The sequence below is a fragment of the Schistocerca serialis genome, chromosome 3, assembly GCF_023864345.2.
Source record: "Schistocerca serialis cubense isolate TAMUIC-IGC-003099 chromosome 3, iqSchSeri2.2, whole genome shotgun sequence".
Taxonomy (NCBI): Eukaryota; Metazoa; Arthropoda; class Insecta; order Orthoptera; family Acrididae; genus Schistocerca; species Schistocerca serialis.
In genome coordinates, this window is record NC_064640.1 from 861,780,555 (window position 1) to 861,795,165 (window position 14,611).

The 14,611-nt window shown below is 39.3% G+C and overlaps 1 protein-coding gene across 1 annotated transcript in view; it reads left to right on the forward strand.

Annotated features, from left to right (window-relative positions):
* The first annotated feature begins 759 nt into the window (after positions 1–759).
* Positions 760–14,611, forward strand: part of LOC126470993 (dual specificity mitogen-activated protein kinase kinase 7-like) — a 179,451-nt gene continuing 165,599 nt past the window's right edge. Inside the window, exons 1-2 of the mRNA XM_050099043.1 lie at positions 760–939; positions 1,205–1,353. Of these exons, the coding sequence (XP_049955000.1) occupies positions 789–939; positions 1,205–1,353 (300 nt within the window). The 5' untranslated portion in view covers positions 760–788. The remainder of the gene's footprint in view (positions 940–1,204; positions 1,354–14,611) is intronic.

Genomic DNA, 14,611 nt, shown 5'->3' on the forward strand with positions numbered 1-14,611 from the left:
GACTGGAACGCGTCAGCAGACAAGTCGTGTAAACGCATTCTATAATGTGTGTGGTATATTTAGTTTGGGATATGATAAGGAAATAAAGTGTAAAACACCTTTACAATGCAAAAAAATGTGAGAAGTTACGATTTGAAACATCCCATGACCTAGACTTGGATTTGATTTGTTAAAACCGGAACAATTGGGCGTCCCGGCTAAACCCGGTCGGGACAGGGAGGACAGGACTCCAAAAACCAGAACTGTCCCGGTCAAATCGGGACGTCTGGTCACTAAGTTCGTTGGGCCGCGTAGCTACGGTAGTGAAACTATCCAGAAAGTTTAAGCCTCTTCATTTGGCACCAAATATATTCATATAACACTATGTATTTCTAAATTTAAAGACATATTTCCCTACATTGAGAATCTGAGACGAAATTGTGGTATGATTCTTGCATTTACCTAAACGGCAGTCTAAAACTAATACCTGCACCCGTGCAAAGTTTTAATACCGTGCTTCAGTGATCATTATATTTTGAATTACGTCCTGATACGATCAAACTATATTTATACGCTAACACAGTTCTCAAAACTGACAAAGTATCACAGAATTATAATATTTGTTTGTTAAATAAGTTATGCTGTAGTTACAATGAGTATCTGGTACCACTAGTAACGCTTTAGCTGTGACTTACTTCGAACGCAGTCGATTATCGTCCATTGAATATATCGATATGCAATTAAGAAGTTATATCGATTGTTAGTCGATAGTATGTCATCACTGATAGTTGCCAGTTGTTTTGATCAAGATGTCTAATACACCATTAGAAAATAGAATATTAGATTTACAGGCTAGGTTGAAAGCAGAAAACGAAGCGAGAAATAGAGACAAAATGCCTGCTGACTTGGGGAACGTGACGGAGAGTCCGAGGCAAGGATCAGGACGTAGACCTCGAGCATGTAAGTCAGGCCTCCCGAAAGAAAATTTGCATTCTTACGCCAAAAATCATTGTTGTTTAGTGAATAAGAGTCAGGCGTCGTCACTATTTTCATGAAGGGTACCATTTGTTACAAAATCCTCACGTGTCGTTTTACGTTACATGAGTTACACCCAGTATTATTGTGAGATGGAATTACCACGGTGATCGGTGACCGCTGTTTATTTACTGTGTGCCAGCGCTACGTATGTGTGTGTTTTGTGTTTAATTCTGTCGTGTTTATATAGTGGGCGAGGTGACAGCACCTGCAAGACCAAGAGGAAAACTTGACCTCCCTGTTGGATATATGGCACAGCAGAGGAATCAGAATCAGGAGATAGACAATAAGTTGAAGGAAATTATGAAAATGAACGGCATTCTAAACATCAACGGCAAGGTTAGTTTCTTCTGTGAATGACTACTCTTAGCGAGTTTATAATGTTGTTTTATTCTATTTATGCTGTTTACGTCGTGACAACAGAATATGAACTGTTTTTATTTTCATGTTGTGCTTCATGAGTATTTGATTTGGTATTTATGGCACGTTTTAATGTACAGTTTTGTATACTGTCACATTTAAAAAAGGTTTGCAGCATTGTTACTCACTAAACTGAAGCTTTAACTAAAGGATTCTGTTGTGAACTCGTACACTTTTGTGTGCACTGTACTGTTATTGATGAGTAGGTAAACTTCTACTGTCATTGACAGGTACTATGCAGCACCAGTCATTTGTGTGCTGTTGTGTTACACTACGGTAATTTGACAAATTACGTTCCCTGTTGTGTGTTTTGAGAATAAATATGACACACCAATTCATGGGTGTGTAAAATTTTGTTTTCTGTTCAATTCAGACTCTGCATTGAGCAACACAAGTGTTGTCATGTAATTGTTTACGTTTAAATTATCTCGGTGGGAAAATATTAATACTTATGACCAAGCATTACGGTGAATGGAGATGTTGTCAATCTACAAAGAACAAGTTTCATTGGAACATATGAAATAGTCTTCTGAATTAGTATGCTCTGTTTGTTTCTACTGTGTTGTGTAGTCAAGTCTAACAAAAAGAAAGTTGATAGTCAGGGCAATTTTAGAGGACTCATCACATTGTGGTGTTACATAGAAGTGAAACCAACTAGCCTATTATCACTTATCAGTAAACAATGAACTGAAAGTGTTTGTGTTGTACTTTCATTAGTTTAGATTTTCACTGCAGATTGGCCTTTATGTGTAAACCTTTTGGAACCAGGAAACATTTGTAATTTCCCCATCAGAGTTATTAAAATTGTTTTGAAAGAATATTTCACACTTATGGAAACAGTCATTTCTGCTACTTTTTCATATGTGTGAAGATCCTACTGTGCTACCATATTGTGTTTAAAATTCTTGCAAATTTATATGGTGAGTCATTGTCGTTAATTTCGTTTGTTTATTTATTTTGTGGTTTTAGAGTGCTCAATGACTGGGTTATGACACACTTCCTCGGCTGTAGTTACCATTTCAAGAGATTATATGATAGCAAGAACAATGACAGTGTTCAACTGAGCCAATATATATTAGCCGAGTAGCACTTTCTGTTGTTAGACCAAACAGCACAAGGGATAAAAAATGTTATTGAGATAATGAAACTATGGTTTTCAATTGACTGAAGTGCCTTTTTACTTGTATTGAGTACTACCAGTTTCAAATGGTAAAAAGTAGTTTTAAAGTTTACTGACCAAGAATGTAGGTCTGTGGCATATTTTTGAAAGAGAAATTGACTCTTGAGAATAGCTCTTTTACAACATTCGAGTCGGTTTTCTATTTTTTAGGTATAGCAGAGTATGTCTTCATTTGATTCCAGTTGTAAAAACTCTGCTTTCTTACTTGTCATAGAAACAGTGTTAGGGCCAGTAATGAACCGGAGGATGAAAATTGTAAATTTCTCTTCTACAGGGGTATGTAAATGCCTGCTGTACCCATTAGCATTGAAATTAACATTACTATCTCATAATTCTTATTGTATGTGACAAGACATTTCTCATTTGAGAGGAACCAAGTCTCTCACACAGTAAGCTGTTGATGTATCATTGATTCAAACTGCTGTGGCCACATTCCACGTCATGTGACGAAGTGATGTGGTTGAGTGGTTATGCCACTGAACTCACATTCGGCCTGAGCCAGTTTCAAGTCCTTGTCCTGCCATCTGTATTATGGTTGCTGTGGTTTCCCTACATTGTTTAAAGTTAATTGCTAAATGGTTTCATTGAAAAGGGCCCGATCAGCTTCCTACCGCCCCCCACATTTTTGTTGTGTCTGCTTGTGCTATGTCTCTAATGACCTTGTCATCAATGAAATATTATTCTGTTAAGATTCTTTCTCTGCACACTTGGACTATTTATCTTTGTGTGTACTCCACAAATTATTGCATGCTTTTGTAGAAAGAAGTACAGGGTAGTAATTCTTGTTCTTGTTTACATTCTGTTAACGGATGCTACATTCAAAGAACATTTGCTTGTATGCTTCTTTAGATGTAATAATCAGTGGGAAAGTCAGATTAGGTATTCTTTCCGTAGGTCATTATGTACAGTGAAGTAGCAGTTGTTAAAAACCTCTGAACATAAGGCCCTCGAAATGTCTGAGGCAACCTTTATGTGTTACATTGCACATTTACTGTGCAATATTCCACTGTAGGTTGTGAGTAACTCCATAACCATCTTATACAAATCAAATATAAATTGTACTGGTATTCTTTGAATTTATTCCGTGAAGTACATGCGGTGATAGGTGTGTGAAGTAAGCAAGAGGCACAGAGACTAGTGAATAATGCGAGCTGTTGGTTTAGTCTTTGAAATGTGGGTCTATATATTAAGGAGATGCCTCTGATACTTTTGTTTGTTTGTATCAGTTGCAGTATTTGTCATTTGTGTGTGTTGTATATAATATGTTGTTTAGTTATTGTGGGTGGTGGCTTAGGCCGTGTGGTGTAGGGGAGAGAGGCAATGAACTGGATGATGCTGTTTACAAGATCTATATAGGTCTAACAAGAAAATCCCCACTCATAACCCGTAATTCCAAGGAGGTCTCATTAATTTCTCAGTTTTTGTTTTACTCTTGTTTTAGTGTTGATGATGATGATGATGTCATCTGTTGGTTGCGTCTCAAAGCTAGTATCTGTACCTTCTAGTAAGTGTTGACATCAGATCCCCCTACGGATAAATCTGTTACAGTGTTCTTTAACCCACTTTAAAATATGAGATGATGATAGAGAAGGGTTGGGGGGATACTATCATACAATAAACCCCCCCCCCCCCCCCAAAAAAGAAAGTAAAAATATGTGTGTCTGAAATAGTAGTTTGGTGTACCCTGCTATATCTGTCTCCAAACAACTGGAAACTTACAGTGAAGCTGCAATAATGGAAATTTCAATTGTACCTCCATTGACAGGCAATTGGTTGCCATTCCTTAATGAAAAAATTTTCTGTTTTATTGAGCAAATGTTCAATGGTATGTTACCTGAGAAATATCTGAGAGAAAACAAGCAACAACTATTGTTAAAATGTTTATGTTCCTGTGTTGATGAAAGACCTCGAAACATCCTTCAGCCCAAAGAGATGCCGCCTTTTAGGAAACAAACAGTTTATTTTGTTCAGCGGCCTGAATAAAATATAATAATGAAACATGCTTTCCATCATAGTTTTCTTCTGGGTGGCTGAAATTTTTTCTTCTATCAATGCAGTTTTTAGTTGCTTGAAGATATAACACATGTACATTGTGTAGATATATTTGTATAATATGTAGAGATTTTTAAACATCCATACATTCACTCACTGTAGCCTAATTCCATTATGTTAGTGTGATTTTCAAGTTCTTCATACCACGGCTTGTTGTTACTACTAGTATGTTCAAGTTGAAAATTAACTACAAATAACACAAATGTTAGTAAACCAAGAGGCTGGACTAATTAAATTGAATTGAATTTTGCTTGATCCTGTAGGATTACATTGTGTACAATGAATGTGCATGTAATATAGGACATGTCAAAAATACAAAAATCTTCATTATGACATATTCCTAACTATTCTAACATAATTGATTGTAATTAACAATATTTACAAATTTAATGTGAGCAGCCTTCATCAACACTGTCAAATTCCTTTTCCACCATATACTCTTTTAGGTTCTTTGAAAACTTAGTATCATGTATGTTGTCACCCAGTTTTTCAGCCAGTCTTCTTAGTAATTTGATATGTGAGTGCTGTGGGGTCATTTTTCATCATTGCCAGTTGGTGGGGTATGCTTTGTATATCATTCTTTCTCCGTGTGTTGTAGGTGTGTACATTAGCATTTGCGGTCCACTCTGCACTATCTTTTTGTGACATATGGTATAGTTTTATATATGTACAAGGAGGAAAAAGTTAACATGCCTAGTCTTTTGAAGGCATGATGAAAGAACAACAAAAACATACTGGTAGACTGAATTGTCAAACAGACTTTGAAGTTTACAAGGTGATGACAGGCTGTTGACAAATCATTTCTCATTAGCACCTCTGCAGAAAATTTTACTCAAAATGCCAACTATAAGGTAATATACGTCTCTTATTATCCTGTCATTTATATCTTTTTAAAACACACACACACACACACACACACACACACACACACACACACACTACAAATGAAATGAGTGTTGAAACTGTATAAAATCATGAATATGACCTATCTGTCAGACTTTATCTTTTTAATGTTTTTGACAATTAACTACTTTGACAACAGTAATGGACAGAATTCAGTGTTGCTGATAGATGAAATTCGACCACTGTAATACTACTGACAAAACACTGAGAAACAGTAGACCAGTTATATTGAGTGTAGACATCTGCTACTCATAATAGTAGTCTATGACATGTACCTTTGAAATTTATCCTCCAACTACTGTGGAAATATTGAATCTTTGTTGGGGTTTTCTTTTCTGTTCTACTGTGTCATGACAAAGTTAACTATTGAAATGAAAAAATAAACTTTCAATTACATTTTTGTTACAGTTAAAGTACAATTATTTCATTTTTAAGTAATCATATTAGTACCTGTTAAGGGATTATCAGTATAAACTACTGAAAAAGTTTTTCATTAGCTTTACGACTTGCATAATTTGTGGTTTTTGATGAGAAACCTCTTTCTCAATATGACAGTGAGTTGCTGTGTACAGTCGCCTTTGTAATGGAGATGAAAGTAAACCAGCAAGTTCAGTAGAGCATGCTACTTCTCTAATCACAGATGGGACACTGTAGCCTGTGTGCACTGTTGAGTCTGTCTTTATCTTGAAGGGTCATTTCAAGCTTAGACCACAGACCCACATTATTGCAAGAGGTGTTGTCAGTGTGAGAAGTTCCCCGTGAAATTGCTGTACATTATGACGACACGATTTAAACATTCAGTTGCCATCATGAGACATCAAATATCTGGGATCTTTCTCATAGTGGTCGCTCCAGGCAACTCCTCTGACGCAAGTTACCAACAGATTGTAGTTCATAGGTACCCTAAGGACTGTGTGTTGCTTTTTGGAGGCTACTGGGAGTGTTGTATTGACCTAGCCTTCTCCCCTCAAGCAGTGTGGCATCTAGATGCTCATTATGAATGACCATTCGAACTCTAGCACTTTGTGTGTGGTGATGGTGGTCAAAGCAACCTGTGGAATGTAACATCAGTGGCACTGGGCTCCATTCATCAATCTGTGTGGGATCTGTATTGTGCCTGACAATCACCTTAGAAGAATGTATAGGTGACCAGGCATCAATGCACATCTTAGACATACAGGCCCTTTGGTTTAGCAGGGCTGTACACTATTAGGCCAGGATCCTCCAAACTATTCTCCCCCAGTCAGCATTTTGACAGTGATTTTGACTTTCAAGATGATAGTGCACAAGCACTCCATGTGCACCTCACGAGTACCTTTCTCCGGGAAGCAGGAATCAACCAAATGGAATGGCCTATGCTATCTGCTAACATGAACCTGACTGAGCATATTGGGTACCAGTCAAAATTTGCAGTGCATGGCCACGGAAACCTGTCTTAGATGCTGGATGACCTCAAAAGGGTTGCCGACAAAGTGTAAGTCAGGCTCTAGCAGCAATGTCTTAGTTAACAATGTAGGAACAGACAAGTTGCTACTTTAGCGTAAAGAAAACATTTCAAGTTGCAGACAGGCACAATTAAAAGACACTCACATATAGCTTTTGGCAACAGACTTTGTCAGTAACACACACACACACACACACACACACACAAGCAAGCACACTTCATGCATCTACGACTGCCAACTCCAGCATCTCGGGCTGGGATGCAGCATCATGTGATGCAACCAGCAATATGGAGAGGGGTGGGGAAGGGATAGGAGTGTACGGCTGGGGGGAGAGACGATTGCTGTCTGTTGGAGTGTGCAGGCACTAGACTCCCAACAGGCACAGCGTCAAGAGGTTATGGGGCAGGGAGGTGTGAAAACGGAGCAAGAAAAGGAGAGGAGGGGGGAAAGATGGGCAGATGCATTGGCAGAGGGGCTGCAAATAAACAGGATGTTAGATGAGAATGGGGAGTAAATGACAGGACAGAGGGGGACGGTATGTTACCGTAGGTTGAGGCCAGGATAATTATGGAAGCGGAGAATGTGTTGTAAGGATAACTCCCATCTGCTTAGTTCAGAAAAGCTGGTGGTGGAGAGAAGGATCCAGATGGTACAGATAGTGAAGCAGCCATTGAAATCAAGTGTGTTATGCTCAGCTGCATGCTGTGCCACAAGGTGGTCTACTTTGCTCCTGGCCACAGTTTGGCCATGGCCGTTCATCTTAGTGGACAGCTGATTAGTAGTCATACCAATATAAAAAGCTGTGCAATGATTGCACCAGAGCTGGTAAATGACATGGCTGCTTTCGCAGGTGGCCGGGCCCCTAATGGGATAGGATAAACCTGTGACAGGACTGGAATAGGAAGTGCTATGTGGGTTGATTGGGTAGGTTGTGCACCTGGGTCTTCCAAGGCAAAGGGTTGGGATTGGGAGTGTCATAGGGATGGACTAGTATGACGATCAGGTTAGGTGGGCGATGGAATACCACTTTAGGAGGGGTGGGAAGTATCTCAGGTAGGATGTCCCTCGTGTAAGAGCACGTTGATAGGTAATCAAAGCCCTGGTGACGGATATGGTTCAGTTTTTCCAGTTCAGGTTGGTACTTGATGATGAAGGGGACACTTCTTTGTGGCTGGGTCTTTGGGGTTTTGGGGTGGTGGGAAGATTGGTGATGTGATGGGAAATGGCACAGGAGATCTTTTTGCGTACTGGGTCTGGGTGATAGTGCATGTCTATGAAGGCCTTGGTGAGACCCTCAGCATACTGAGCAAGACAAATCACTTGTCTTCTGTTCACTGCAATGTGCCATGTTACCACATGGGGCGCTAGCATAGCTGCAGTGTTCTGTCGTCTGTAGTGTTTTTATAAACGTTGCTGGTAAATACAATTGGTGTGTGCCGACAACTACAAAATTAATAGAGATGTATGAAGCTGATGAGGCACTTTACAAAGTTAGGCACCCTGAATACAACAATCGATTAAGAAGATTGGAGACCTGACCTGAACTAACCTAACCTAACATAACCCTCTCCTGTAGCAAGGAATTGGAGTGTTACAGTGAGCCTGTCTTCTGAAGATGTAGCAGTTCTTAAGTGAATATTGTGCTTTGTGATATGAGGATACGCTTCACTGAGCACATACAGAAATGTACACCCATCCATTCTTAAGTAATTGATGTACGACTTGACGTCTTCCACTGTAAGCTCATGTAACAAGTTTTGTTGAATGCTTTTATCGTGTCATCGTAAAACCCACAGCTTCACCCAGATTAGATTAGTTTTTCGTTCCATAGATCCATGCCGAGGAGATCCTCGTGGATGTGGAACATGTCAATTTTTTAAGCTGAAATAACAATACTAATAGTATGAATAAATACAATACATCATTTGTTTCTATTAAAAATTTTGTCAGTGGAGTAGGAGTTGGCCACTAGTAAGTCTTTCAGACTTCTTTTAAACTGATCTTTATTTGTAACTAAATTTTTTATGTTTGCTGGCAAACTATTGAAGATGAGTGTTCCTGACTAGTGGACCCCTTTTTGAACTGAAGTAAGTGCTTTTAAGTCCTTGTGCGGATCATTTTTGTTCCTAGTATTGTATGTATGAAATGAGTTGTTTGTTGGAAAAAGAGATATATTATTTAGGACAAATTTCATTAAGGAGTAAATATACTGAGAGGCAGTAGTTAGTATGCCCAGTTCTTTGAAGAGGTTTCTGCAGGACGTCTGTGTATTTACTCCACAAACAATACGTATTACACGCTTTTGGACTCTGAAAACTTTTGTTTGACTTGAAGAGTTACCCCAAAATATTATACCATATGACATTATGGAATGAAAGTTTGCAAAGTATGCAAGCTTTTTCATTTTTATGTTGTCTATGTCTGCTAATACTCGAATTGCAAATACAGATTTGTTAAGGCATTTCTGCAGTTCTGTGGTGTGCTCCTCCCAACTGAATTTATTATCAAGTTGTAATCCCAGGAATTTAAGACTGTCAAACTCGTATGTATGGTTCCTTTTTTTCCCCCACTTCTTTTCCGCATGTGCACACAATGCAGTCGCGGTACATGCAACTGCTGCGGTTAATAACAAGTTGTTGACAGCCATCTTGAACTTTGACGAAAAATTTGATGACAGTGTAATACCCCTTCTAGCGCTACGTCAAAGATCTTTGTCAAACATATTTGACGGAATATTTGATCACATCTTTGATCAAATCTTTGACAGAGAAATTTGATAGTGTAATACCGGCCTTAAGCAGTGGCAGTGGAAATTCAAGGAAACCATGAATAACCTGTGAAGAACATGTAATGTTTTCAGTTTTGTTACTTGAAATATGAAGTCCATCCAGAAAGTAAAGATCACTTGCATGCACACCTGTCTTGTGGCAGCCGCTTTTTGGTTTCTCGTGTTCAGTGTTACGTGGACAGTTATCACATGTAGTTTTAAGCCGGATCTCATCGCACGGTAAGTGCAGAGATAGCTGTGACCATGGCTGTGCTGATTGTGAATCATGCCGAATGTGAGGTATAAGGTGTTATTGGTTTTCTGCAGGAAAAAATGTTAGAACTTGTGATGTTCACGACACTCTTGTTACCATTTATGGCAGAGGTGTAATGAATGCAGCCACTGTCCAAAAGTGATGCATAATTTTTAAGAACGGGAGGACATGTTTATGATGAACAGAGATCGGGGCGACCTTCCGTCAACACATGAAAAGCTATCATTCAAGAGAATCGATGATTCACAAGTAGTACTATGCATGGACAATGTCAGGAAGTGTCTTGTTCAATTGTACATGAAATTGTCCCTCAGCACATAAGATACCACAAAAGCTGTGCACGATGGGTCCCATGCGTACTCTCGGATGGCCAGAAGGGTGCGAGAATGAGTGCTGCATTAGTATTCTTGGAGTGTTATGAAAGAGGTGGAACACGTTCAATGACCACAATGAAGTGACAGGCTATCAAGTGGTGTCATCCTCGGTTGCCACAGATGCCAAACAAGTTCAAAAAAACTGCATCAACCCAAAAACTGACAGCTTCTGTATTCTGGGACAGTGAAGGAGCTACTCGTCTATTTCATGCCCCGCAACACAACAGTCAATAATGATGCACACTGTGCTACTCCTGAACATCTTCATTGGGCTATCCATAACAGCTGGAGAGGCCAGCACTCAATAAGAATTGTTCTGTTGCATTACAATACACATCTGCATACTGCCCAGCAGACACAAGCCTTTCTGCGTGAGACATTCTGGTGGGGTATCTTCGAATAAAGTCCTCCAATTTCCGGACCTGGCACTGTTGGACTTTTTCCTATTTCCTATTATTATTATTAATCTTATAATAATATCTTGGTATGGTGAAATGTTCTTTACATTCTGGATGGGACATGGCTTCTTTTCCCCATCTCTCATAAGGTACCTGAAACTATCTTCCCACTGGTCAAGCTTTTGTTCTATGTTTAAGAGAATAAAAAACCACCACCTTATATAGCATCAGAGCTTCATTATTATAGCGTTACCCTCCATTAAACAGATTAATTTACTATCATTAGTTTATTAGAGACCTGTTTTGGCACAAATTATAAGGAAGTGTGAATTATAGGATATAAGGATTGTAAACTGTAAGAAAATTGAAAGAGAATATGTGTTTCAGGTTATTTGTGTTGTTGAGCTGAGTAACATATAGTGTCTTTCATAGCTTTAGAGAAAAGAAAGATATATATATATATATATATATATATATATATATATATATATATCAGTCATATCTCTGGTGGCTTGTTCATTAGGGAGCAAAGTCCAAGCAAGGGATTCAAAGGGAGGTGCAAGGGATTGTGGCCTTGTTGAAAGAATTCGCTTGGTCTCACATACATAACACACTGTGCGCATTTGGAATTACAGTAGCTTCATTAGGATTTGAAACTTGACTGTTACTGCATGTTTTTCTCCTTTTGGATTTTCTGACCATATACCTTGCCATTTATAAGTAAATCCATGCAGTGCTCCACATGACAACAGTCACATAGCTCATGTCTACACGAAACCTGAGTGAGGGATGATTACTAAATTTTTTGATCTCTCACAGTAGTTGTTTTCTTGGGGGAGGGGGGCTGATAGATCTATTATTCCAACCCAGGTAAAGAATCATTGGTTTTAATGAACTGTGGGACCTCATACATTGGCTATAGGTATTAGGCACACCCCATTACTTCTACACCCACACTTCATTAGCTCTGCATGAAGTTGGGCTTAATAGACAACATAAACCTTAAAAATATTGTTTCCACTATTTTTTTATGGGCAGTAAATTGCAGAATAGGGTAGTGAGGTTGGAAGAGGAGTAAAAGAAGATAAAATGGGATCTAGTAGGGTTATCAGTAGTAGGGTGGAAAAACAAATATCATACTGAATTAAAAGCAGTTCATGTGTTTAATTACAGAGGAATAGAGAGAGATGGAAATTCAGGTAGAGGCTTTATTGTAAATATGAGCATTTAAAAGAGTATTACAGATATAGATGTTATCTCAGGCGGAATAGCTATACTTGTTTTAGAGATCAACAAAAGATATTCTATAATAGTGTTTAGAGTCCCTACACCATCATACTGTCTGATAAGAAGTGGAAGACCTCTATAAAGTGTTAGAGAACCTTATAAATGACAGCAAATCCCACTACAAGATGGTAATGGTAGTTGTTAATGTGAAAGTACCACAAAAACTAAAAAAAGGTTCTCCAGTGCCAATTTTGGTATGATGTCAGAATGTTAAATATGTTGAATAGAATAATATATTTTCCTTACCACTTTCTTCCAGAAGAAAGTATATGAAAAAATGTCACAAGGACCAAATGAGTATAAAATGAAGTCTACTAAAATTTTCAAATAATGAAGAAATTGTACAAGATTGATGGTCTTAAACCACTTTTGAATTAAGAGTGATCATATAGACTCCTACGGTGCAGAGTAAAAATAAATAAAATGGAAGAGTAAACAGAATTATAGGATCTCATGACAGGGTAAGAAGACAGAAATCTAAATTATAAATGAAATGAATATCCAGCAACTATCAAACCTAATTTTACTGTACAGCGGGATACTGGATAGCAGGTCAGTATTCGGCAGATGCACACACACACACACACACACACACACACACACACACACACACACACAGAGAGAGAGAGAGAGAGAGAGAGAGAGAGAGAGAGAGAGAGAGAGAGAATATTTGTCTTGAATCTTGGGTATAGAAAGGTTGCAGTCAAGTAAATTGAACCTTAGTTCAGGATGCTGAAACAAATGTCTAATTCAACTTTCAACAAGGATGTCGTGTGGTGAGTCAGGGGCTCTTAGTGCTGTCATATCTAAAGTAGGTAGAAACCAAATCGTCCCCATGGGGTGCCAAAATATAGCAGGCCTGGTGTAGCTGTGGGAAAACTGGAATTTAACATGAGCAGTTCTAAGTTGTCCAGGTGGCCATGGTATGGCATATAGATGGTTCGGGAGGGGGGGGGGGGGTGGCGGCACACAGACTGGTGGTAGACATTACACAGTCCTTATCATAATTCAGCTTGACTCCTTAGTGAATTGATTATTACATCCAATTAGTACAGTGATTGTGGTGTGTTTCCTTCTTCATGTAATAGTCCGCCATTGTAGCTGCAGGCGATGATGTATGGCGAGCAGAGTGCACGCGCTGACTGGCAGAGCATTACGCTGACGTCTCCAGTATGGAGGTGAGCTGAGATGCTAGGTCATGGCCATACTGTGGTCATGGGTGGGCACCACGACTTCTCTGACATCGTGATGGCATTGCCCGGAGTCGAGGTCTGTACCAATGCTGAAGGGAGAGAATGGGCAGCTGCCATGATGTTGTGGTGTTGGCTACCCAGGCTGGACAGGGAGGCAGAGGTCATTGGTTCATGATCCAGTGGAGGTAAGAGTTACAGTGACGCTCCAATTGACGCAGACTGGGCGTCGCATACTGCCCAGCTAGCCAAACAATGACAAGCTGGTTCGGCCGTGGTTAGATACTGCTTCTCCCTGCTGAGTTCTACTGTTTACATTGCTTAATGTGTCCTGCCGAATGATCTAGACTGTTTCTGTGACCTCCAGCTGTCATAAATGCCTTCAATAGTGCTGCAGGCTGTGTCCAGCATTGGCAGAAAGTATAGTCTGTCATCAGAGAAGTGTTGTGAAATCACTGATCGCACAATCTTCTTGCTAACTGCAGCTGACTTGACAGTGGTCTGGTTTCGACTTGCTCTCTGCTGCTGGTTCCAAATCTCATTCATATCTTTATCCCTACACATTTCTCTCCTTCACGAATAAAATTTGGCCTTGAACTTTACTGATGTAAGAACAGTGGTTCATTTACATTTCATATTTCCACTCACAGTACAACATTTTCCTTTGTGCTATTTATATTTTTCTCTCAACCACTGAGTCCATATGACCTCATCTGCACATTTTTTTACTTCAGGCCACTTTTAGTTCTGGTAGCAGCTACATCATTTCATCTTGTGGTAGGATAATGGAGAATCAGGAAAACATTGTAACCTATTTATTTTTTTGCATGCTAAATTTGTTTTTCCCACATTTGCCTATTACTTAAATCACATTCCTTTAACAACTCAAATCTATCTATCTATCTATATCCGAATCCCGCTCCAGCTACTGCCGGGTCTGGGTGCTGACGAGTCCTCTCCATTTGGCTCGGTCCTCCCACCACTTTTCTTCCTCCACTTGCTGCCAGGTCACACCTCTCCTTTCAACAGACATTCTCACTCCCTTTTTCCACCATGTTCTTGGGCGCCCTCTAGGTCTTTTCCCATCCATCTTTAGTTCTTCCATAATTTTGGGGAGTCTCTGCCCATGCATACTCTTAACATGCCCATACTATCTTAATCTCTTTCTTTCAATTTCTTCTCTCATACTTTTTTGTTTGAGGTCCTTTCTAATCTCTACATTCCTTACTCTGTCCATTCTTGTTTTTCCCTTAACTGCTCTGAGAAATTTCATTTCTCCTGCTTGCAGTCTCTTCCAGTCCCTTTCT